At 35.4% G+C, this 27,842-nt stretch overlaps 1 protein-coding gene across 1 annotated transcript; it reads right to left on the bottom strand.

Annotated features, from left to right (window-relative positions):
- Positions 1-545: 545 nt before the first annotated feature.
- On the bottom strand, positions 546-14,869 carry LOC138701743 (uncharacterized). Its single transcript, XM_069828972.1, has 4 exons — positions 14,768-14,869; positions 8,950-9,105; positions 7,299-7,460; positions 546-840 (listed from the first exon to the last, which is right to left on the bottom strand). The coding sequence occupies exons 1-4, from the start codon at positions 14,837-14,839 to the stop codon at positions 667-669; spliced, it is 564 nt and encodes a 187-aa protein (XP_069685073.1). The 5' UTR covers positions 14,840-14,869; the 3' UTR covers positions 546-666.
- Positions 14,870-27,842: the final 12,973 nt, after the last annotated feature.

Raw genomic sequence — 27,842 nt, 5'->3', positions numbered from 1 at the left:
TTATCATTAGGCCTACTTGCTGATTCCTAACTTTTTAATATTTTCTGAAGAAATGAGGATGGATGTCTCAATTCCATACTGTGCCTCAAAGTTTTACTTTTTTTTTTGTTCTCATCTGTAAGCTCCTCCGAGACTCTTCTTGAAGTTATTAAAATAGTTCAAGTGGTTTGAACTATTGGAAGCATAGTTTCAACACTTGTAAGAAATCTTGATGTCATACCACGGTCACGAAGCTAAATAAGTAGTAAATATGCATCCATAGATAGTTGCTAACCACTAGGATAGCTAATATCGCGTCATTACAGACAATGCGAAATAGTATCGGCACAGTCTATTGTTCCTAGTACCCTCACAACTCAAGCTTCGTGACTGTATATACTAGACTGTGGTCATACCTTGAACAGTTACTTTCTAATCTTCGCATTTACATTGACATATCGCCTAGTCTGTTTTGTATATGTCAAAAAGTTTCTTTCTGTCAGTGCAGTAACAAGTCGGGAAATGTAATAAAGTTGCAGCACCTGAAATTGCATAGTACTCGTAGATTAAAGTAAAATATTTCAAGCCTCATTTTAATTCCTTAATTTAGTGATTACAGTAATGTTTATAGATACATCAGTAAATGTAAGCTGCGTCTAGAATGTGGCCAGTATTAATTCTTCTCCTCTAGCGACCAAGTGGGTTTACAGATCGTTTTATTTCTCCATAACCTTGGATGCTGAAAAGCACCGATTTATCTTCCATAGTGGCTGTTAATTCCATCATCCATTCGTTGGGAGGTGGAAGAGTATCTGGCAGGTTGGCAACATTTATGTCAAAATTTTTCAACTCGTATGTACCCTAGAAAATATCAATAATATAATATTACGTGATTTTAAGTAAATCATTTGAACCAGTGTGATATGACTAGACTTCGAAGTTGAGATATATTTACTCTGAAGTTAAGTACACACAGAATAATACAGTGCTTACAAAGCAGCTGGCAAGATAGTCCCCTGCCCTCATATACACATCATGCCAGTTGGATGGAGCTAGTGCAAAAAATTAAACGTCCGCCTGAAGGACAAACGTAAATATATGTTGGTCAAAATACAGAGCGATCCAAAAATCGCGCACATCTTAATATGTTCACATATATTTATAAAGATGAATTTATTACGTTTACTTACATCAGTATTCACATGAGTTACATCATTTTTCACAACACATGCTGAAATTGGCAGCCCCGTTCAGTAATGCATGTACGAACTCTTTTTGCCATGTTTGCGGTCACTTTTTTGAGCATGCGTACACTGATATTGTTGATCTCCGTTGTTATGTTCCTCTTTAGTTCCTCCAGAGTGTGCAGCCTGTTTTTGTATACCGTTCCTTTAAATAACCCCACGAGAATAAATCTAGAGACGCCAAATCAGGGGAACGCGGTGGCAGTAATCCTTGCGAAATGATACGCTCACCAAAAAACTCGCGCAAAAACTGCATGGTGTCATTAGATGTGTGACATATGGCACTGTCCTGCTGGAACCAACAATCACGTTCATCATTGTCAAGAAGTGCTGATCCACATTCCCTAAAACGGCCGATTAATCTCGTTAAGTCGAATTATTAGGCACTGCCACATCTGGATAATTCCTACGAAATTCGTCTACAACACATGCATAAGATCGACTGGAAAAAGAATGCTCAACAATGAAAACTCGTTGCTCTTGGGAAAAGGCAGATTTGCCGAGCAATAAGCAAAGGACTACTGCAATCGTCAGTGTATACATACACATCACAATGACGTCTAAGTTTGTTGCTGTTAATACCTATGATGCTATCTAGTGGTAGCCGATAGCACTTTCCAACTTGTCTACTCAATATAGACACTGTAATTTTAATGTACGCGACTTTTGGATCGTTCTGTATATTATATTATCGTCTCTCTGGTGCAGAAACGTAATGTTTTCTTAGGCCTATAAACAATAATACATGTAATACTATTTACAAAGGTACTTTGTAACAATTTTTATAATAATAATATTAATAATAATAATAATAATAATAATAATAAAAATAATAATAAGAATAATAATAATAGTAAAAGAAGTAATAATAGTATTACTTTATTGTTAGAATATGAGAACACATACCTGTTGTAATTGTTTATAAATTGCAATATGAGGAAGATAAGTGACATAAATAACGTAAAAATAATAATATAAGGGAAAAAAGCGACATAAATATAGTAATTATAAAATGTAAGTCACAAAATAGATTTATCTGAAAATAATAAGATTACTATAAAAGAAACAACATTTGGGCTATATGAAACATTCAGAAAACAATATGTTCTATTTCATATAAATGTAAACCCCGTGGATGCTTGGAATGTCGCGGCTGAGAATTGAAACGACTCGTCGATTCCATGCCCACTCGAGTGGAAGATGTGATCGAGATGGGAGGAAGATGGACTAAATATTGAATCGTGACTTTTTGTTTTGCTTTTTTAACTTTTCATTGTTTGAATTTTGTTTATGCCACGAAAGATATTTTTGTTGAGAATATAATCTTTCTTTCTTTCTTTCTTTCTTTCTTTCTTTCTTTCTTTCTTTCTTTCTTTCTTTCTTTCTTTCTTTTTCTTTCTTTCTTTCTTTCTTTCTTTCTTTCTTTCTTTCTTTCTTTCTTTCTTTCTTTCTTTCTTTCTTTCTTTCTTTCTTTCTTTCCATTTGCAGCCATAATGTCATAATACATAATGATAAATTAATGGTATAATACATTCATGAACCTAATGTTAATTACCAAAAACATTCATAAAAGAGACATGAGCGAGTATATTTTCTCCCTCTTTAAAAAAAAAAAAGCAATAGGTTGTGTTCGAACGCACAACCTCACGAATACCTACCCGAAACGCTACCATTATGCCACAACAGGAATACGCAGACCACTTTAATTACAACTGTAGATATCAGGCAACGTGGTCCAACAACATGTAACATCGCCTGTCTCCGAATTGTGGCGGAGATAGCCAAAGGGAATTTAGTTTCTAGAGAGCGGCCAATTTTTCTTTTGGCAGCTATACATAATGGACATGTCGTAAATAATATCCATGTTTCTACTCCATACAATGCCACACTCCACACAAAGCACTTCTAATCTCTTCCTTAGTCCTTTTTCCAGAGGTCCACAGAAGATGCTCATGTTTCTACCCATATTAAAAGCTTCCTTGTCTTGGAAGCAGCTCATGTTACTGCTTATAGTACGTCCCAAGTATTTGAAGCTCTCCACTTGCTCTAATGCCTAATTTAGAATTTGCAAGTTTACCGTCTTCTTTTCTTTTCCTCCTATGATCATAATATTCGTCTTGTTGACATTTGTCTTCATTACATATTGCTCACAGCTGTCATTTAGCTCAAGCAGCATATCTCTTAGTATCATCTCCTCTTTCTGCTAACAAGGCCATATCATCAGCATATCTTATACACTTTATTCTTCTTCCTCCTGCTATCACTCCTCCCATGTACTGACAACAGTTCTTCACTAAATCTTCCAAGTAGATGTTGAACAGGGTACGTGATAAAGAACATCCTTCTCCTACTCCTCTCCCTATCTCACTTCCTTCAGACATTTTTTCTCCTATCCTGACTTTGACTCGTTGTTTCATGTATATGTTACTGAACAGCCTCCTGTCTTTCCAATCCACACTTATTTTTTTCAGGAAGTCCATCAGTTTGTTCCAATCCACTCTGTCAAACGCCTTTTCTAAATCCACAAATACTATGTACATTTCTTTATTCTTCTCTAGGTATCTTTCGCCGATTGTTCGTAGTAGTCCAATTGCATCCCTTGTACCTTTTCATATTACCAATTAAAATCGTGATACAGTTTGAAGTTGCTTTTTTGAAATAAATATGGGTATTACGGAATTAAGAAGTAATAGATAGAGGTCTTTGTATTTAACCCGCCATTTAGAGAACAGGATAAATTAAATATCATAATATTGCATTTAAGATCACTACTGCTATTTTTGGAGGATGTTTTTGTTAAAAAATATTATTTTCTAGAATTTTTCACTAAAATACACGGATTTGCATGGAAAGTTTAGCTTTACGCAGTTTTATTTCTGTAAGTCATGTTTTATTATAAATTTAAAAAAGTAATTCTTTAAGCCATATAACCTTCACCATACGAAGTACAGCTGTCAAAAAAAAAAAGTGGCCGCACTCATGAACAGCAAATATTTTCAAAGTCCCCTTCGGGTCGCGGCGATGTTACACGATGCATGTGCTTGTACAAGCAGTTCCGGAACTATGAAAGTGCTCCATATCTGTTCCTCGTAGACCAGCGGTAGAGTGTTTGTTTAATGATTCAAAGGTTCTGGGTTCGCGCCTTCTTCAAGTTTTCATTTTATTTTTTAATCGTTCTTTAGCGATATAAATGATATTCAAATTATCATTTATATCCAGTTAACGTTCTTGATGGATATCACGTTATTTATATTTTGTTATCGTTCTTTAGAGATATGAATAATATTCAAGTCATCATTTGTATTCTGTTATCGTTTTATAACGATATGAATAATAATTATTATTATTGTAGCTACAGTATCTCCAATGGGGGTTAGCCCTATTTTACATATGTATGTTAGGGCTATAGTTTTATATACAAAAAAGATAAGCATAAAGAAAAATGGAAAAGAAAATTAAATTAGCTTACGCGATGTAAACAAAACATAAACAATCCGTAAATTAGACATTGCGATTGCAAAACAAATATCAGTTATCAATTTGAAACATACAAAAACATTAACAACACACATACGTAACACTTCTATAACATAAATACGTAGCTTTCCGTACCATAAATCATAAATTAATACACAATAGTTACACAAACACAATCAAACTATAATTACGACATTGCGACGACATCAAGCATCCCATAACTGACTCACATACATAACAAATCAAGCATCCGTTGCAACACATACACTTCAACATAGTAACCACACTTTTAAAAGTTACAAATTTGGCTCCAAGAAGAATAAATAGGACACTGTTACTAATTACTATTCTTCTGCAATTTCTTAAATACATCTGTAATAAATCTGTGAAATTCCGATATGAATAATATTCACGTTTTTTTTATATTGTTATCGTTCTTTAGCGATATAAATAATATTCAAGTTATCATTTATATTGTTTTCCTTCATTAGCATTATAAAATAATATTCAAGTTATTTATATTGTTATTGTACTTTCGCAATATAAATAATCTGTATTTTATGTAAGTAATCATTATAACACAAATAAACATCTTTCTTTGTAAAATAGGTTATTTTATTTAGATAATTAAATACGTATTATATAATATCTTATATTAATTAAACAAGCCGATATTTATCATTTATATTGTGTTATCGTTCTTTAGTGATACTCTATAAATAATATTCAAGTTATTTATATTGTAATCGTTAAATTTAATATTAGGTTTGGAAAAATCCAGTTGCATAATACTGGTATTAGTTTTTCTTTTTGTATTATTACATTATACTATCTTGAACCACAATAAAATGAAAAGGAGTAACGAGGAATTGAACCTGAGACGTTGACATCTAAATTCCGACGTTCGTCCGCTGAGCTATAAGGGCAAAAGTGTGGAAACATTTTCAGAAAAATTAGCCCAATCACACTCTAAGATTTTCTGATGATTCGTAGAAGCTAGTCCAGGATGCGGGGGGCAAAGGCTAATTGAGATTTCCCGATCTCTGATAGAGTCAAACATCCTGATAGAATTAATATTTAACCCTTGCCGTGACTTTCGGTGAAGTCCGGAGGGCCCAATTAGTCAAATCCACTCTCCTCATCTCCACGCTTGGGCCCCCTGGAATTTAATAAGATGCGAAAGAGATAGTGGTGTGCGGAAAGCAACGGGATGTTACCGCATTTAGGCCTATCCTTCCCAAGAAAAACTGCAAACATGAACAAAGGAAGCTTTTAATAGAAGAAGAAGGATCTTCTGCGGACCTCTGGAAAAAGAACTAAGGAAGAGACTAGTGAAGTGCTTTGTGTGGAGTGTGGTATTGTATGGGGAAGGAACATGGACATTATGACGAAATGAAGAGAAACGAATTGAAGCATTTGGAATGTGGATGTGGAGAAGAACGGTGCGTGTGAAATGGACAGATAGAATAAGAAATAAAATTGTGTTTGAAAAAGTGAGTGAAGAAAGAATGATGCTGAAATTGATTAGGAAGATAAAAAGTAATTGGTTGGGTCTCTGGTTGAAAAGAATAATAGACGACATTAGGATATGTGGATCATATGCGGAGACTAAGAAGAAGGCAGAAAATAGGAAAGACTGGAGATTGCTGGGTTTGTAATGAAAGACCTGCCCATGGACAGAACACTTATGTATGTATGTTCAGAATGCCTGGAATATCGTGTCTAAGAACAGTCGCTATTTGCAAAGACTAGTCAATTCCATGCCCACTCGACTGCAAGATGATCGAGATAAGAGGAAGATAGACTAAATATTGAATTGTGGCTTTTTCTTTTATTTTTTGAACGCTTAATTCTTTGAATGTTTTAAGGCAGACGCCAGTAAATTTGTTTTGTTTATGCCACGAAAGATATTTTTATTGAGAATAAAATCTTTTTTCTTTCCATTTGCAGCCACAATATCATAATGATAAAGTCATGGCATAATATATTAATGAACCTGATGTTAATTACTAAAATAATCGTAAAAGAGAAAGGAGCAATTATGTATAGTTTGTCTCTCTCAAAAACAGAACAAAAAAGAACATAAAAAGCACGTGGTTGTAGTCGAACGCAGGACCTCATGAATAAGAGGCCTGAACGCTACCATTATGCTATCGATAACACACAGAATACTTTAATTATAACTGTAGATATCAGGCAACGTGGTCCAACAACATGTATAATCGCCTGTCTCCGAATTGTAGCGAAGATACCCGAAGTGAACTTTGTTTCAGGAGAGCGGTCACTTTTTCTTTTGACAGCTGTACATGTCCCAATAAACCGGCCCGGATGGCTCAAGTGGTAGGGGCACGGCATGCCCCTATCGCTTGGTCCAAAGGCTTGTGGGTTCGAGTCCCGCCTCGGGCATGGGTGTTGTGATTGTATTAGTATAAGTAAAAATAAAGGAAACAAAGGTAAACAAAGAGAAAACAAAAATATATAACTTTGGAAAACGGCCTCTGGCCGGTCAAATTAAAAAAAAAATTGAACTAAGTTTGTTTTTAAGTCTTACCATTGTCTCAACTATAATTACGGCCATAAGAAGACAATAATACTCACCTTCTTTAATGGACATTTAATAGGTACGTTTGTTGCTTTGAGTACAGCAGGCCAAATAGTTTTGTCATTTTCAAAAAAATCGCAACATTTCGTCGGCGTTAAATCCACAGGCCCTTTGCCATACTTTCCTCCGCCGACGTTCTGGTAGCTCATTACAGAACACTGTAATACATAATTTCAACAATTCAGAACAAATTCACATAACTGAAAGAGGATCATAGTGAGTTCGTAGCATTTATCTAAAATTATTTATTTTACAGGAAAAAAATATATAAATTAATAATACAATTCTGCATTGTTTTTTACTGTCTCCAATGATCTAGCAGCAGTTTTCTAATTTTACGCACGAAAAAAAATCAGTCAGGAGATGAACAACTCCTGGTCTAGTGATCGTGGATTAGATTGTGGAATACATTCACACACGCAAGCAAGAGAGAGAGTTTACAGAGAGTTAACCTCGTGCCAGGGACTCTCTCTGCTCAGGCAAGCTTACGGTGTATTTCAGCGTTGTCAGACACAGCCTAAACGGAGCGGAGTGCTCCACTATAACTCGTTGCGAGCTCCGGTGCTTCCACAGACATAAGCAAGTTCACGCTCCGACTGGACGTCTCTAGCACCACAAACGGTTTCGGAGCTTACAACTCTGACACTACTGGTGTATTTACTCCTCGATCCCTGCCCGACCGTGTCACCATCCGACTGAATCACTGTCTGTCCGCCAATCTTCTCACCATCAAGTTTTATGTTCTCTTATTGGTTTCCCGTCGGGGTACCAACTATGCCATCCACCAGGTGAGATGGGTTTAAAATCACTTTTGATTTTACATGCTTAAAAATGTCGTCTTAATTAAACATCTGTTAATTAAAATTGATTCGATTCAGTGGAATACATTGATAAGTCGCTTTAATGAGACTACGCGTAAGAAAAGAGTTCGAACAATGCGTGATATAATTTAACCAATTAAAATGCATGCTTTGTTCCACTGGACCAATGCGATTAGTCTAGCAATGATCTGTGGCGTAAGAATACAACTGATGCCCATAGGAGCAAGGGGTGTGTTTTTGTGTGTCTGTATATTTCATATTGTTCTAGTGTGTTTAGTTTCTGGATTTTTGGTTGGATGAAATTCTCAACACACAACTCAATTTCAGGACACATACACTCTTCGACTCCACAGTACACCACACAAACACACCCTCACAGGAAACAAAACAACTGGCGCCAAGACCAACAACGACCAATTCTGAGGATGACCCATAATAGGTCGAAACATGTAAACTAGGTACGATAGAATTTAACACAAGAAAGTCATGTAATACATATTCCAAAGTGATACGGTGTTAAAACTTATGCAATCAAGATGTATAAAATAAACAACCAAAATCAGATTAGGAATGCGGTAAATTTGAATCAAATGAGATTAGAAAATGAAGTGGGCGTAGGCTTTTAAATATCTGGCTAACAGAGTTTTAAAAAAATGCGTCATTAAATGTCATTGCATTGAGTTAGGACTTAAATTTTATTTGTAATATATTCTCTACGGGCAAAAGATTATTTGAAGTGAAAAAGAAATTTGTTAATGTGAATTTTAGTCAAATTTCAGTATCCTCTTCCTTTAACTGATGAAACAATATTTTAAATTGCACTTACATTTGAAGTCTCTGGGAAGTCTTTCTTCAATATAAATGTGCCTTTAACCACAGACATTGTTTTGTTGAACTTCTGAACTTTCAGTTTACTGATCTCAATATAATCTTTATTGCATGTCACGTCGCTTAGTCTCGTTGGTAGTAGGACATAATTACGCTGAAAAAGAACAATACATATTTAAGTTATGTAAAGTGTCCCTCGTTATTTTTAAATTAAAGTTGTTTTTAGTGTCCCTCTTATAACAAAGATTCATCGGTAATGTAATGCAATATGATATCGTCCATCAAACTTGTGTCCTGTTTTTAGGGCATGAAAATCGAACCTAACTTGGCTTAAAATGGAATCTGGAAGTGACAACACCCACTTGAACGCATAAAATTTTTAACTTCAATAGTACCAATTTCTTTCTTGGGCTATGGGGAATTCGAACAGTATACTTTCATTGAATTCGTCGGTGAGAGTGGATTCTTCGCATGTTGTCTGTAGTTAGCCTAAATCTCCTCCACAGATACTAATCTCAAGGATTAAAATTGTCGACTATTCATGTCATAATTGAATATAGTCATAATCATACTATTGAGAATATATTTACTTGGTTATTTAACGGCGCTTTATCAACTACACATATCACAAAAGGTTTGGAAACACTACGGTTTCCGAACTTTGTTGCAGGTTATACATGAAAATAATAAAACCATTTAGCAATGTTCAAAACAAGAATTTAATGAAGAGTTCGTACAATTTTCTTGATTTTTATTGATCAAGCTCATGTAATGAACACTACAGTATAAATTTCATTTAATTGTTGATGGAAATTCAATCCAGATGTAATCAGTATTTGGTAATACCTTGTTTGAGCATGCTACTAACTATCACGTTTTCCCCATGAGCACAACAGAAGAATTTTTCTTCCCAATCCACCTAGAATGGGCGTTTATGAGTATTCACTGAAGTTGACATTTTCAACATCGCAAAAACAATCCTCACATCGACTAAGGGTCGCTTACAGAAGGAGTGGAATTTGATGGGAGGAACGTGACGTCAGAATCCTCCCCGCTACCGGATGTACAGTACTATTATTTAGTCCTGACAGTCGCCGGAGATGCGCGCCTGGGTCAGGCGAGTCCATTTAGTTACGTCAAGGGGTGTTTGGGTTATTCACTCGCTTGCCTTCGGATGTCATGTGTGCGGTAGAGCTGTATTTTTCTAGTACAATTAAGATGTACTGCATTCCTTTACCAACCGCTCGCCCTTATCTCTACTCCGGAGCTCTCCCCACTCCTTCTATTACTTCCCCTCTTTCACGTTGCTGAGCTATCAGGACTAAATAATCGGTCTGTAATTATGATTATCAGTTTGCCCGCATGTGTGGTAGGCCTTCTGAACACATTGTGATGATGCGCAGTCACGTAAATGGTGGTATTCGATGCGCCATTGAGAATATACAAAATGATTTTGAAAGAGATTCAAAATTGTCGCCTTTGAGACCACTGTTTGGACTTGCTGATAACCTCAGTTACTTGCAGTACGAGATATTTAATTCTCTACATTAACGCTTGTCATGTGTTTTCTATGTTATTTTTTAATCTAAACCGATGCAAAGATCTTATAAATATAGCGAAGAGTCATAGAATAAATTAATATTGACAACATCAGAAAACAGAGAAAATTAGAATTAGTTCCAGCTCACAATATATTTTTCACAACGGTTCATTCAAAGCTATCGATGTAATGTTACAGAATTCACGATCTCAAATCAAATGAGTGATAGCACAGATTTTGAAGGTGCTCCTAATGGCGACATATTCATTTAGAGAAGACTAATTTTACACTCAACTTCAACATCCTTATGCCAGTAGCGGGAAGGTGGCGTCATTGAACGTGGTTACACAAGTTACATTACTTCATGGGTGGACAACTCGTGCTCTCAAAATGTCAACGCAACCTCAGTGCAGGAAGAACGGACTCTGTAGGCTACTAAAGTTTGACAACTTCAAGCGAAACCCCGTAAAACACGCCAACTTTTGGAATCTCTCTCTTTCTCTCTTCTCTCTCCCTCGCTCCTCGACGTTCAGTCACCAATCACCACGTAAATATCTGAGAGGGTGTGTGTGGGCATCGCGACCAATAGAAGAACCACTCTCCAGTATTACCACAATAACAGATTCTTCATTTTTGCCTTGACTGTCGGCTAGGAAGGTTCCATTATGCTAGCATTGCAGGCAACTAGTCAACCTTTTAATGCTTTTGTTAGCAGGTTTGACAAACTGTGAGTGGACCTGCAAGTACATAGTGCATAGTGCTCTCTCCCTTCACCCCGTGCTTTCTCACTTGCTCCTCCCCAAGGCAGCCAGCGCTCACGTAGTAACTCGATTAGGGTTTCAGTTCGATTTGTTAATCTATAGCTGTAGTGTCTGAATGCGGTTCTTGCAAGACGCGTCTGCAGTAAGTGGCGGCTCGTTTTAAATGAAAACCAATATAATCCCCAGATCATTTCCCTTTAGTGATGAGTCGAAAGAGAAAGAGTTTTTTTTTATTAAAAAGGGAAGTAAAGCTTGTATTATATTCTATTACTTTCTTACGCATGACATTTTATGTTAAAAATAAACACAGTGAAGCTTTTAATAAAGAAATACTGTCTGGATCTGCTTTAGAACAGTTAAAAGTAAAAATGGGAAAATATCGTTAGCACGTTGTGCGTGCGAGTTACAGAATTGCACGACATACGATCGACTAGCTAAGAGCATTTATTGATAAATTTGAAATGTGGCAGTATCATGTAGAACATAGACAACTTCACTTTCTTTGACTATAAATTATTTAGAAGAGTGATAAGAAAATCATCTTATTAAATATGAGATCCTACTTCAAAACCCACAGCAGAGTTCACTGGTAAGTTTGGAGAAACAGTGACAATTGACAAGGAATCGAGATTTTTCTGAAATCCTTTTGGCTTACAGCCGATAGAAGATCCTGAAAGTTTATAGCCTGAATTGATAAATCTACAGAACAGCACGCCACTCAGATTCCAGCGAAATCAGGAAACGAACTGTTGGTAATGCTGCCTAAGTCAGAATTTCCAAATGTACTCTTTACTTTCATATATACTGTATAAGCTTGAGGCGGAGTTTAATACAAGAAATAAGTGAAAAAGCTCTCGATGTATAGAAAGAGCTCAGAAGTAAGTTTATTTCAGCTGTCGTGGCAGACTTCCTTGAATTTGTGAATGTTTGCGAATACAGACTATTACCTTTCTGAGAACAGAGGAATATTCTTTAATTTATAAAGACTTGTAAATTCTTACGTTCTGTGTTTCAAATAAGACATACAATAAGAAATATTAACAAATAGTGTACTAATAAATAAGTGTGGCAGTTGTATTTGTTGTACCTCGAAAAAGTTTTATTCAGTTTGTGTTTCTAGTACTAAACTAATTTACAAAGCTAGGAAATAACATAATTTTGTTATGTGTGTTTAGGTACAATCTGTGTAAAATTACTAATACCATGCGTCATTCTGAAATTCATCTCGTGGAGTAGATATTATCACGACCATCTGCATGAGCCGCCAGAGCGCACCGTGGCAGTGAACTGCTTTTGCAGCGAAACTACAAAAAGCTTGTAACTGGTGCGGCTGGCTCCGTCTGTCTTTCTCCCTTTCAACGTTTTTTTTAGCACTTTGTGAGCACGAGTAGCCCATCCATGCACTCCTAACTACCAGTAACATTAACATTGTCTGTGGCTCATAATGTTGTTACAATAAAAACTAATCTAAGAAAACGTCAGTTATTCCAATTCAGAACATCTAAATCACTATCAAATAAAAATTTCCTCTATCTAAAAATGTGTTCTAAGTACAACGTACATTCAAAGATGAAGTGGACCATATCCTTACCTTTAATCTGTTTAAAAAATAGTTAAACTTAATAAAAGTTAACAATGTATGATTCCCATCTAGTGTTTCTTCTGGTAATATTACTAACATTGCTAATTTTTTTATCGGTTTGAGATTACAATTATTGATTTTTTGTTTGCTTTTTGTGCACAGATTACAAGTTATAGCTCTTATCGTTGTAATATTATATTCCTGAACTGATTAGTGTAACAGTTTTAGATTTTTCAATTATTTTATTAGATAACTATTTTTACATTTTTATACGTTTGTTTAAATGGTTTCTTGTCATTGTCATACTGCATTCATCATTATTTGTTCAGCTTTCTGTCTTAGTTTATTATTTTTAAGATACCTTCATGCTTCACCTTACTCATAGGCGGAGAGAAAACAGTTTCCTTGGGGCGGGGGGGGGGGGGCAAAGCAAAATCATAGAATCCCGATATAACAAGGTTATGGGGGACATTATTTACCTTCTCCCCCGTTATGGCTTGACCGTGGTACAGTATATAAGTATATGATCATTTAATAAAGATATTTTCGAGGGGCATACTTCTTAGTGTTACATCCATATCCGCGATGTTTCGGACCGAGTTGTATAGGGCTTGAACTGTAGGTCTAGTACAAATTTTAAATAGAGCATAACTTATAACAATCTCCCTATTTTTCTCTGTCATACACAGACACATGTATACATCAATAACACTACGTAAAAATGCTAACAGAAACTTATTTATCTCAAGCTTACCTTCCTGCAGATATCATATGAAATGTAAACTCTAATTATTTTACTTAATCTCTCGTCTTTAAGTTTACACAATGTACCATGATCACTTTTCTTTTTTCTGCATTAGTCTGCAGTATGTTATTCATATTTCTCTAAGTGGCGGCCTAAACACCTGCAGACTCCTAACATATGAATGCAAACTGTTACAAAAGAAACATTACAGTGTTTCCATTCCTCAAATTAGGTATAGAAATTATTATACATTCAGAAATTTAAAATAAATATTATAGTCCAGCCATATGATCTGAAGACATTAAATCGTTAATTTAAGCACAGAAACTTAAAGAAAAGGAAGAAAAATCTTTCTAACGTTAATAGATAAAAAGTTTGGGCAAGTTTGGAGGGGGTAGTGCCCCTCCCCCATACCTTTTCATAACTATGCCTATGAACCCTACATGTAGCTACTGTAATTACAGCATAGCCCTGTTGCAGCACACACAATAAATAGAATACAAATAATAAGCATTTGAAATTCTACAGTTTTACCTCTGTGGACCCCTGGAAAAAGAACTAAGGAAGAGACTAGTGAAGTGCTTTGTATGGAGTACGACTTCCTAAGGGGCAGAAACATAGTACGGCGAAGTGAAGACAAGCGACTAGAAACATTTGAAATGTGTATGTGGAGAAGAATGGAACCTGTGTAGTGGAGATACAGAATGAGAAATGAAGCTGTGTTGGAAAGAGTGGGTGAAGAAAGAATGATGCTGATATTGATCAGGAAGAGAAGAAGGAATTGGCTGGGTCACTGGCTGAGAAGAAACTGCCTACTGAAGGGTGCACTGGAAGGAATGGTGAACGAGAGGAAATTTCGGGGCAGAAGAAGATATCAGATGATAGACGACATGAAGACATGTGGATCGTATGCGGAGACTAAGACTGTAAATATGAAAGATTGGAGAATGCTGGGTTTACAGTGAAAGGCCCGCGCTTGGACAGAAAACTATGAATGAATGCGTTTCACAAAGAATGCCGGAACGGGTGCTCTTACTGGGTGCGAGAAATCTACGTGAAACAAATTTAAACCATAATAGAATTCGTAACGTGATGCGAAACATTTGAAAAATGCATAATGAGGAACTAGTGTTAACATCGTAACTTCAGTTTTATTTTGGTAACGAGGTTCTTAACCGTATCACTTACCAAACCACCTTCCGATATTTCGAGTATGCAAGCCATTACGCTTATGAACGCAACTGCAGTGAAAAGCTTCATGGTGACACACTTGTACAATTATCTATTTAATGTAATGTATCCCCGATTCCTGAAATGGCTCTATTTATATCCATCGCTGTGTAGGTGCAAAGAATTAGTTTCATAAAATTTTGTTTGTAATTCTGTACAATTATGTAATTTTTTTTTTACAAAACTGCCAAAATATGTCATGTTTTATATTGTGGAAAGGGAGGTTGATGATCAGGAGATTATTTCGTACTATATAGTTTTACGCCGGAACGAAAAAAAAATGAATAGATGATATGGACCAGGAATCACTGTTACTAGTGGAAAGTAAGTAGATCCGATTCTGTAACACGAACATTACCTGTTGATATCATCTCTTCCATTGCGTGAGATTTATCTCTGGAAATCGTTTTAATCTTGACTTCCGCGACAATTCTCAGTGTGATAAATATTATCCAAAAAAAATTGATATTTGCTGTTCGTTACAGAAATGTAGATAGTACGCCAAAGGATTGAAAGGCACTGGGAATAATGTCCCTGAACTTTGGATAATGGCCGGAAAGCCTTGTTGAATGAAACGAAATAATTAACAATTACATTAGTCTTAACAATAACAGTTTATTAAAATGAATAAACACAATGATAACTTTGTTCCAAAAAAAAAAAAAAAGCTAAATTCCATTACAATAAGAAAAATATAACACTCATAACTAGGGACCGGATTTTTATGTAATTACCAGGGAAAGGGATTTGGAGTATTACAAAGAATGATGAAACGTAGTATAGATACTCGTAGCTCAGTGACTGTCAAGCGAGCTGCGTCACAGAGCATGGGCGAGTACAGTCCACTTCATACAAACTTACACGCAACGTGCTGTAAACGTATTTCAGAATAAACAAATGTTATAGTTTAATGACATATAGTGACCTACATACATAATCTGCATTTCTTTTTGAACTACATGTGCTTTTCTTCGCAACGCACAAGACACCAATAAACAACATTACAAATAGACATAGTTAAATATCAACCTCTGCGTCTTCGCGTGTCATTGGACATATTGATGGCTGATAGTCGTCTTCTGTATGGAACTCACCTCTGAATATGTATGTTTTTCTGTCAGGACCGTGTTAAATTAAAACCTTTATTTATGTACAATATCATGAAATATGATAATATGTATACAACGTATACTACAGTATTTACAATATATGCAATATACTACAATATTTACAATACATACTAATACAGTATCATTAAATGTTGAACAAAATGTAGAACCAAACGAAATGGAATTTTCAATTAATGCTATATTTTGTTCATGAAACAATTATTCCTGATTTGTTATAACAAATTGTAAATATTATTTTCAAAATTTCAAAATACAACTTTGCTCTGTTGCAAGGAAGGAAATTTTTTAACATGGAAAACCTCCACTCTACATCTGCAGAGACAATTGAAGAGTACTTGAAACAAGATACGTCAATTAAATTCACATGTTGAATGACGTCATTGGGACACGTCCTTGTTAGTACATCTGAAATCCGACTAAGAATACCGTACCCATCATTTTTAATCAAAACTCTGTTTATTTTTTCACCAACACGTTTTCCTATTTTACCTTCTACTGCACTCAGTTTATTTACAATAGTCATTATATTTATTTGCTCAACTAGTTCTACTCCTGACTTTTCTAATTGAATAATGGCATCCGGTAAATATCCAAAATTTGGCTTAATATCCATGGCTTCTTTCTCGATTGTTCTATCATTTAGCAGTTCCTGGCGTATTTGAATCGCAGCGGCATTATCGGGATCGAAAGACTGGACCACTTTCATCACAGATTGGAGGAGATGTGCGTAATAATTATAAGCTTATAACCATGACCCCCAGCTCTTAAGAACTGGACATGGGGGAAGCAACAATTTAGGGAATTGTTTCCTGAATTTTGATACTCGATCTGGAGCTTTTATAAATATAGTCTTTCAATTTTGTAGTGTTAGTTGGTTTCACTTTCGGCATTGTACCTGCACTTCACTACTCTGAACTGCAAACCTGCATGTTGAAGTTCTTATGCGACAACTGTCCCGTTCACCTGTTGTCGACGTGCAGAGATCTGCGAGTATGTCATGGAGGGGAGGACTTGGTATAAAGGGTTGTAAACAAATGACTGTGTAGATGCCAATACTAGCTTTTACTGCTCCAAATTCCGTTCCCTAGTAATTACTAAAGCTGAGACATGTAGGACTGCAGAACGATATCAAGTTAATTATATTGTGATGTTTGTCGAAGGTAAATAGTATCAAGGGGTGGGTGAGTGGTTGCGTACAGGCATGCGACTCAGGCAACAGAACACATTCACGTTGTGTAGTGAACAGACCTCCAGAGTTATCTACATTACCTATCTTACGTAATGTATAATATTTATAATGGCTGAATCATCAAATATGTCAATAGTAAACAAGGTGATGGAAAAATTAGGCACATAAAATTTCGCAGTAAGTGGGGTAAATATCATGTGAAATTTATGTAGCACAGAAATTAAAGATCATCATCATCATCCATAGCGCTACAGCCCGGATCGGGCCTCGGCTTCCATAAGAATTCTTCTCCATCGGTCTTGATCTTTAGCCACCGTCCACCAGTTCTTCACTCCAAGCCTCTTAATGTCGTCCATAACACAGTCCATCCATCGTAGCTTTGGCCTTCCAACTCTTCTTCCTCCAGCAATCCCATATTCCATCACCTTCCTAGGTATTTCACATTCCTCCATTCTCTTAACATGCCCTACCCATCTCAGACGAGCAATCTTAATGGATGTTATTATATCGGGAGACTCATAAAGCTGGTATAATTCGTTGTTATATCTTATTCTCCAAGTTTCACCATCCCTTACAGGTCCAAAAATCCTTCGCAATATCTTCCTTTCGAATGCGGCCAATCTAAATTTATCCATTTCGCTAAGAGGCCACATCTCTAATGCATAGGTCAACACTGGTTTTATTAGGGTCTTATATAGTCTACATTTTGTGCCACGAGATAGCAATCTTGATTTAACTTGTTTTTGCAGCCCATAATAACACCTATTGGCGCTTTGTATTCTTCTACTTATTTCCTCTGAGATATCATTGTTACTATTAACTAGTGATCCAAGATATACAAAGCTCTGGACTGTCTTAAATTTGGCATCATCAATCTCAATGTACTTAGAAGTTTTATTATTATTTTTGTTATTGACTACCATGTATTTTGTTTTGTTTCCATTAATTTTTAATCCCATATTTCCAGCTGCATCTCTTAGATTTCTGAAGGTTTTTATTAGGAAATTAAAGATACGAAACGTAAATTCGTAACACAACATTTAATACGAAACAACATAAAGCACAGATGACAGTTTCAACTGAGGAAGAAGGACAAGAATCGCGTGTAAGTTAGAATTCAATGTGTACCACACAAAAAGAGATTTTTCACGTTTTATGTAAAATGATGGTATGTGTCAATATACCCTTTTGAGAAGATTAACTCCATATGTAGATGAAATTATTGGGGATCATCAGTGTGGTTTTAGGCGTAATAGATCGACTATTGATCAGATTTTTTGTATTCGACAGATATTGGAGAGAAAATGGGAGTATAAGGGTACAGTACATCAGTTATTTATGGATTTCAAAAAGGCGTATGGCTCGGTTAAGGAACAGAGATTAAGGGTGTTTGAGAATAAGGTTCTTAGGAAAATATTTGGGGCTAAGAGAGATGAAGTTACAGGAGAATGGAGAAAGTTACACAACTCAGAGCTGCACGCATTGTGTACTTCACCTGACATAATTAGGAACATAAAATCCAGACGTTTGAGATGGGCAGGACATGTAGCACGTATGGGCGAATCCAGAAATGCACATAAAGTGTTAATTGGGAGGCCGGAGTGAAAAAGACCTTTGGGGAGGCCGAGACGTAGATGGGAAGATAAGATTAAAATGGATTTGAGGGATGTGGGATATGATGTTAGAGACTGGATTAATCTTGCTCAGGATAGGGACCAATGGCGGGCTTATGTGAGGGCGGCAATGAACCTCCGGGTTCCTTAAAAGCCAGTAAGTAAGTAAGTATGTGTCAATATACCAATAAATAACGTTGAAAATACACACTTTAAAACTTTATGCGAAAATACGTGAAAAGGGAACTCCCTAGTCAATCAACTTTACGGAAATAATGTACTATATACCGAAATGTTATGATGATGTTATATCTCGCATACGACTAAAGACCCATTCACAATGAAAATTAAACATAAACATAACGTAAGCATAAAACCTTGTGTCCATGTTATTTAATGAAAGCATTCACAATGAATTACATAAGCATAAACTTAATCTTAATCATAAGACGTTAACATGAAAGTTTGCAAACTCCAAACTTTCGTGCTTATGTTTATGCGATTTGGAAACAGTACACAATCGGAAAGCGTGTTTTCACTTTTTGTTTAACATCTCATGGGCTTTGCCTACAGGCAATATTTTGATCTATTGGCCGTGATGATAGCTAGGCGCGCAACATGGAATCATATGACGAAAAGTTGATTATTTTAAATCTCCGTTTCTTTGATTTCAAGTATTTTTTTTATCAATTGTTCAATACATTTTGATAATTAAAATAAAATTATTTAAACTAAACAGTTTTTATTGATTTTCCGAAAGTTTTGTTTTTGTCACTTGTGGAGGTTTACAAATAAACGATTCTAGTGATAAAGACATTTTTATAGTACAACAGTTTAAGGTAATTATTATGATTTGCACATAATAACTCATTAAATGTGATAGTTTTCCAAATTTTATTCGGTAAATGACTAATCGTGAAAGAGTTAGGAAGCATGGCTTTTTTTTTTTTTTAAGCTGAAGGAGTGACAAAATGTTTAATTTTAACCAGTTAAAGAATTTCAACGTACAACGATACTACACCTCCTTTTATAATAAGATTTATGAACATGAAGAGCGAATAGCATAAATAAACCAACTTAAGGTGAAAGTGAAACATCAAAGTATGTTTAAATATTTTGATACTACATAAGTAAAGTTAATAGTATTTTTATAGAAATCGTATTAATGATTGCATTCTAAGTCATATACATAAATAAATAAATAAATAAATAAATAAATAAGTGAGTGAGTGAGTTAATGAGTGAGTAAGTGAATGAGTGAGTGAGTGAGTGAGTGAATGAATGAATGAATGAGTGAATGAATGAATGAATTAATTAGTAAACTTAATTGTATTTTTTATAGAAATCGTATTAATGATTGCATTGTAAGTCATATACATAAATAAATAAATAAATAAATAAATAAATAAATAAGTGAGTGAATGAGTTAATGAGTGGGTGAATGAATGAATGAATGAATGAATGAATGAATGAATGCATTTTCGGTAACATTAATATCTTCAAACTTCAGTAAGAATGTCCCATAAAATCGAAATAATTATTCTTTTGGACGACCAAGTATTAGTTGCAAACTCCGAAGACAATTTACAGATGGGTATATATATATATATATATATATATATATATATATATATATATATATATTTTAAAGTAGAATATTACATGATCTATATACAGTATGCGACAAAACAAACCGTACTGATCCTCTCGCACTAATATTGCTCATGTACATATCGTATCCATGGTGAAGTTTGTTTATCTGAACTCACTGTTGCATTGTGGATACATAATATAGTGAATATTTGCTAAAATAATTTTTACAAATGAGGAAAAAGTGTTTCTTGTAGATATTATTTCCGTTCATACGGGCTTTTTTTTTTACACTATTATATCATATCATCAATTTTTAACAATAACAAAGGTTTTTAAACTTCACATACTTTTTAACAGAAGCATAACAATATGAAAGAAGAAAGGAACAAATATATAGCTTAATACACCGGCAAATTTTTACCGAGGCACTTCTCCTCTGCCTTATAAATCTACATACATTCAATAATTATTCTACAAAATTAAGATGGTTAAGCAGACATTTTCTTCCCTTTGCTTGCATTTTATATTCCTCTGTCTTTATATATGTGATGTATTCTTCACATAGCAAATCTTCATGATTTATTATGAAGTGAGCGGTATGTCCAAGGATCCATATGAGAGTTTGATGTTTGTCACTGCTGGCAAGTAGAAAGTCCGGTCGTAGCCAAATATCTGGTGTAAACCAATAGTATTGTGTAATGTTCATCTTCTGTATATAACATTTCAATTGCTGCCAGACATCACGGGTCCTGGAGCATCGCCCCAGCTTGTGCGATAATGTATCAGGTTCATTACAGTATAGACAGTTAGGACTATTCAACATGTGTATACGATATTGACGATATCTAGTAGCTACTATATCGTGAACAATTAAAAACCAAGTAGATTTAATTGTAGCAGGAAGAATTTTGTGAGTAATGTTTTTCCACAGTTGAGTAAAATTTGTATTTTTCGGCAGAATATTGACAATGCGCATTGGTAGGATTACTCTGTAATGTTGTAGACGAGAATAAAGTTCTTGTTTTGAAGGACAAGCCGAGGAATCATAGTAATTTTGGAGATAACTCCATTCTTGTAAATATACTCTTAAGTATTTCAGTTGAGAAGGTATTTGTCGAATATCCGTAGGACATCTTAGATCGAGATTGTGACGCCATTGTTGAAACCACACTTTACTGAGCGTTTCATTTTGAGATTCAATTATAAAATTTCTATATAGAAATAAGGAGAGACATTTGTCCGAGACATCCCACAGTCCAAGTCCACCCGCGGCTAGAGGAAGATGTAAGGTCGACAATGGCACTTTGAACAAACAACCTTTCCAAATGAACCATAGCACTGCACTAGAAATTTGTCGAGCATCACTAACTGTAATTGGTAAAACTTGTGCTACATACCATAACTTTGAGAGTATGAATGTATGGACGAACCAGACTCGTTCATACAGACTAAAAGACCTCCATTTATAGCTTTGTGCTAGTCCTTTAATGGACTGAACAACCATTTTCCAGTTCAAACACGACATGGTATTTGGAATCCTATGATAATAAATACCCAAAATTTTAACTTGTTCTACAATGGGTAATGTAGCTAAAAACGGTTCCGAGACCCAAACTCCAATGGGCAAAGCATGAGATTTATTTGTGTTTATTTGTAGACTAGATGCATTTGTAAAGGGTTGGAGAACCTCCCACATTTTTCGGGAATCTTCTTCATTAGCCAGTAATACATTGACATCATCGGCATATGCTGTTACTGCTATTCTAACATTTTCAAGCCGGATACCTGTAATCTGTTGATGTAATAAATAGAGTAATGGATTGAGAGCAAGGGCGAAAAGCACCATGGAGGCAGGACATCCTTGCCGAATGGATCGATTAACAGAAATGGGAGACGTCAAAAACCCATTAATTTGAATAATAACATCTATGTCAGTATATAAACATTTCAGGTATTTAATGAATTTCGGATTTAAGCCATGCCATTTCAGTACATTAAGAGAATGGAATCAAAAGCACGTTGGAAATCAAGAGATACTAAAAAACCTTGCATTTGATTATAGAGACTGTAAGCAACCGCATCTCGTAGTTGACTTATAGCATTTACTATCGATCTGCCTGGAACTCCACAGTTTTGAGCGCTATGGATCAGGTGAGGGAGCAAACCTTTTATACGATTCGTTAATACTCTTGCAAACAATTTATAATCGTAGTTTAACAAAGTAATTGGTCTATAGTTTTTAATGTTCTTCTGGGATCCTTTTTTGTGAATGAGCACTAACACTCCTCGTCTCTGTGAAAGAGTAAGTTTCTGTCTCTGGAGAATAATATTGTAGATCTCTGTTAATATCGATCCAACGCACGGCCAAAATTGCTGATAAAATTCATGTGGCAGACCATCATTTCCAGGTGTCTTCGATTTTTGTCCTTGTTTCAACGCGATGTAAATTTCCTGTTGCGTTATGGCCTGCTCGAGTTGTTTATTATCTTCATATGAAACGGGAGGAGGTGTGGGCAGTGAGAGTTCATCAAGAGTCTGGGAACACTGAATCTTTTCAGAAAAAATATCAGTGTAATATTCCCTAATAGTTTTAGAAATTTCATGCTGTGTTGACACTGTCTGTCCTCCATCAACCTCTAATTCAGTGATCATATTAGTTTTACGTCGTCGTGCAATTTTCGTGAGAAAATATAAATTTGCTCTTTCTTCATTTGTTGAATTAGATTCTCGACTTCTAACCTTCAAACCTTGCATTCGGCGACGGTATATTCCCTGTATTTTAGCCTTACAACGTGACATTGCTGCTCTCCTCTCCGGTGTCGGGAAATAATCATCGTGATATTCTCTAAGACATTTGTAATAAAAGTTTATTAATTTTTCTTCTTCTTCATATTTCTGGTAAGAGTGTTGTTTAAAAAAGCTACGAATTTTTGGCTTTGCATATAAGTCCCACCAATCTGCAATATCATGATATTTATCTCGTCGCTTTAGCCACATCTGCCATTGATGATGGAAATTTTCTCGGAGTTCAGAATCCCTAAGACATGAGACGTTGAGTTTCCAATATGATCGACCTATTGGAGGTATAAACGTATTTATGAGAAGATGTAGAACGATAGCCGAATGATCACTAAATGGTGCTGGTACTACCTCTGTGGATTGTACCTGCGTTTTCAAAAAATGGGAAACATAAAATCTGTCCAATCGAGAGACTGACTGTCCAGAAAAAAACGTGTACTGGACCTTCTTATGAATTAATGTCCAAGCATCACAAAGATTTAATTTGGTTATAAGCTGTTGTAGGCATTCGCTTGGAAGAAATTTGCTTGTAGTATCTTCTGGTCTCAGCACACAATTATAATCACCACCCAAAATTAATTTCTGAGGTAAAGAACGAATCAAATAAGGTAGTTCTTCATTGTAGAATACATTACGCAATTGTCTCTTATTCGTGCCTGAAGGCGCATACAAATTAACAAGCGTATATTCTTTATATACACCACTGATTCCTCTGCCAGAGGGCAGTTTTTCTATAGAATGAAGCTCAATTCCTTTTCTCGTTAAGATTGCAGTTCCGAGAGATTCGCATCCAATATTTGTATATGAATTGTAGTTATATACAAGTGAGAAATCATCAGATCTAATTTCTTGTAGAAACATGATATCAATAGAGTTCTTCGTGAGGAAAGTATTCAATAATTTTATTTTAAGCGGTGATGAACTACCATTAAAATTTAGACTGGCCACTAAGATGGTTTGGGCCATTATAAATATGAGAGTCACAGGCAACATAATATGGCGTACTGCTGAATTATTTCCCAGTTGATTTCAGTACAAGCAAAAACACTATTCATGTTTCCGAAGCAAGGGGAAGCCTAGTTTACTCTCCTCTGGTTTGTAAGGATGTGACCTATGTTTACTAATGGTCTTTACAGGCTTTACATTCTTTTCAGTTTGTTCCATTGTCGGTTGAGATCCCTCTACATCCGCTTGGATTAGTACCCCTGTTTTCTCACTTGCTGAAATATGCACCATCGAATTTGATTTGTTTGCTCTATTTAACTTTGGATCACGTTCATTTTGTTGATCTTGACTAATTTCTGACGTTCCAGAATCTAGTACATTTTCTTTCAGCAAAGACATTTGTGACACAATATTCCCTGACGGACATAATCTGTTCCCTTTAGATTTCTTGGGCGTCGGTTCTAACTCATGACTGCGCTCATTGTCATCAAAATCCTCAGCAGAATCTGTATCCGAATTATGTGTTTCCTCTTCTACAACCATTTCAGTTGCTGTTACTAACGGAGTTAGGTGTTCAATTGTAGGTTCCGCACTATGTTCTCCGCATTGTTCACTATCCATATGCGATACATTGACAGTAGTTTTATCAGACTCCACATCATGAGCGATTATCTTTGATACAGAGTCGGTCATATTGCTAGTCGGTTTCAGAAGGTCACTGAACTGCAGCGGTTGTCTCGGTTTCGTATTCACTGGCATAATCGTAGTTGTCTTAAGTTTAGGACATTGTTGTTTCAGGTGTGTTGTTTCTTTACAATAGTAGCAAGTAGGTTCTTGTCCCGGATACGAAATGAAAGCTTCATACCCATGAAATTTTAAACTACTAGGTATTGCTTTCGTCACTTCCATTTGTACACATCGAATACCATTTTCCACTCTGTATTTATACTGATTTGACCACACTTCACGGTCGATTTTATGAATCGAACCATAATGCTGTAACACCGTTATAATTTTATCATTTGTTAGTTCCGGAGGAACATTAAATATGCGTACATTCACAACGTCTATATCTGCAGGTTGAATTGTCACTAATGTTTCGTCACCACTAAGCAATTTGAATTTGCGGACTCCTTCATATTGTTGCAACAGTTGTTCATAAATTACATTATTGTTCAGTTTAATGTAAATTGAGTTTTCCTTACTCACAAGTTGTAATGTAGCAACTTTATCTGGTGGAATTTGTAGTTCCGAATCCATCCAATTATGAATCTCAATTGCCGTAGGTCGAGGTCCTTCTTTGTCGAACACAACTTTAAGTGTATTTTTCCTTACCGATTTATTCATATTTCACTTTTACTTAACACAAAAAGGAGAAAAAAAATAAACACAAAACACCAAGGTATAACACAATACACTGAGATGCGGTTTGTAAACAATGATCGCGTACTAGATTTCAACGTAAGCTCACTCTACACACTACACTTCCGTATTCCACTAAGAGCGGTGTATAGAAAACGACCTGCTCCGACGACTGTCTCAGCCAGACTGAAGTATTGAAAGCCATATACTGATGCCATTGTAGTTATTAGAAACATAAATTGAATAGCTACATCGTCAGTCATTGTGTAATTCTCCATTTTTATGTAATAGATTCTGTAGTTTTGTTGATTCGGTATGTTTGTTTCCACACACGTGTTATGTTTACGTTATGTTTAATTTTCATTATGAATGGGCCTTGGCTACTTAAGTTTGTGGCATATGTTTATGTGCTTATGTTAATGATTACGTTATGTTTAATTTTCATTGTGAATGGGCCTTAAGTGTAGGAGATAGTATAATATAGGTTTCCATCTATGGAAGCACAGACGCCGCTGCAAGATTTGTTGCAATGTCGTTACGGACATTCTTTCATCAGACAAACCCAATAAAACTTTATTAACCTCTGATATTCGTGATAAAGTGGATCATTTAAATACAATCAAAGTTTTTCAAATGCCTATGATCATCTTATGGCCAGACGAAATAAAAAATGATAATGTAGTTATTTTCATCACGAATGCTACATGTTAAAAGTAGATAAGGAACTTCAGCTACTTTAGCCGAAAGTTATCCTAGCCCATGGGCTACATCGAATAGCCAAAGAAGTTCGCTCCTGCTGCAGTGATGTGAACAGTTTCATGTCGAATGTCAAATAAATATTTTTAAGGTACCAAGTCGGGTTACGAAATTCAGAGAAATGGTTCCTGGAATCCCTCTACCACCGTAACCCATTGTAATGAGATGAACATAGCTGGACACTGCAGTCTATATTGTTACACATTATAAAAGGGTTGTAGACGTAATCAAAACGTAGGTAGTGCTTACTGCAACAGACTCACAATCCAGTAATGACGACGAGACCTGAGCTCCAGTTTATTTTTCATATGAGTATACACCTTATTCTCTATTGTTTACTTTGTCGAACAGCGTGCAGAGTCTGTACACTGATCTTCCCTGCTTTCTGTACTTGCTATGCTATAGTTTGGGTGCACGTAACTTAACGACAAACGTCCTAGATGTCTTAGCATTAATAATTACATATTATTTTCCTTTCAAACTAACCGTATATAAATAACAAATCTTTGCGAGTCTTGTAATTACCATTAATATAATCAAATTTGATACTACATATTTTTACATATTTACCCTACATTACATATTATGTCTTGATATTACGTAAATCTACATATTTAGGGGGTTTATTCATTTTTACTTCTCTAAAAAGGGGGAAAAAAAAACTTCTCTTGGGAAGTTCACAATTTGAAATACACAGATTTAAAAAGCCTTTTTACCTACGCAGGAAAAGATATATTTCGGCACGAAACATAACTTCCTTAATTCCAGGCAAACAACAGTTTGTAAATGCCTATAGTTTGAGGTTTTAGTAGGTACTTTGTTTCTTACAGGGAGCAGCTAAAATGCATGTATCCCACATCTCCTCTTATTTTTTCCTAATCCAGTAAAGCGAAACAGTACTTGCAGTACTGTTGTGTCATTCATTTCACTCAGTTCTCTAGTTTTAGTACTTAGAGTATAAAGTGCAAGTGAGTTTATCTACTGCTTTTAACTAACTAAAATGTATCTTCAATCCTAACGACAAAAATAAAGTCATGGATTGCGGTGGACGAAGGTTTCACTACAGATGGAAAAATTGCAATGTGTCAAGTGTGCGGTAGAAAAGTCGGGTGCTCTATGAAATCACAACTGGAAAGTCTAACCTATCCTATACCTGCCACATATTGATATTAAATATTTTAATGATTTTACATATTTAGGTACATATTCAGCTTATTTTTCTTACATAAATATGTACATATTTCACACCTTGATATTACATAAAAATTCGATCCCTACTCAAAACAATACATCCATTACTCTAACATTTCCCCAAACAGGTATAAAATTTAACTATAGAAAAATAATTCTCTACCAGCCCTATCATTCATAGATAAAAGTTGTAACAAATATTTACATACACCAAAATACCAAAAGCTAACCTTAAAAAATGGAACTAACTGCCATAATATGTAGAGAAAAAGGGGTAAAATCACAACCTACTCTCCACCGCCATCTTGTAACTAACCTCTCTTAACATGGTACGTTAGAAAAACACTGCGACCCATATATTGCCTAATAAAATATGGTAAAGATTTGAAAAATCTAAAGTTTTTCTCTAACATTCACCGTTTTATAAAGTATTTAGCAAGAGCACGGCGTGCACT

The sequence above is a fragment of the Periplaneta americana genome, chromosome 6 (genome assembly GCF_040183065.1).
Source record: "Periplaneta americana isolate PAMFEO1 chromosome 6, P.americana_PAMFEO1_priV1, whole genome shotgun sequence".
NCBI classification, from domain to species: Eukaryota; Metazoa; Arthropoda; class Insecta; order Blattodea; family Blattidae; genus Periplaneta; species Periplaneta americana.
The sequence above is the reverse complement of the archived record's forward strand: the minus strand, read 5'-3'. Positions and strand labels throughout refer to the sequence as shown.

Excerpts from the sequence above, each read along its gene's own strand:
- LOC138701743 (XM_069828972.1), bottom strand. The coding sequence starts at position 14,839 with ATGAAGCTTTTCACTGCAGTTGCGTTCATAAGCGTAATGGCTTGCATA. Across the intron at positions 9,106-14,767 it reads AAATATCGGAAGGTGGTTTG|CGTAATTATGTCCTACTACC; the intron begins GTAAGTGATACG and ends GTTCTTTTTCAG. Across the intron at positions 841-7,298 it reads TTAAATGTCCATTAAAGAAG|GGTACATACGAGTTGAAAAA; the intron begins GTGAGTATTATT and ends GATATTTTCTAG.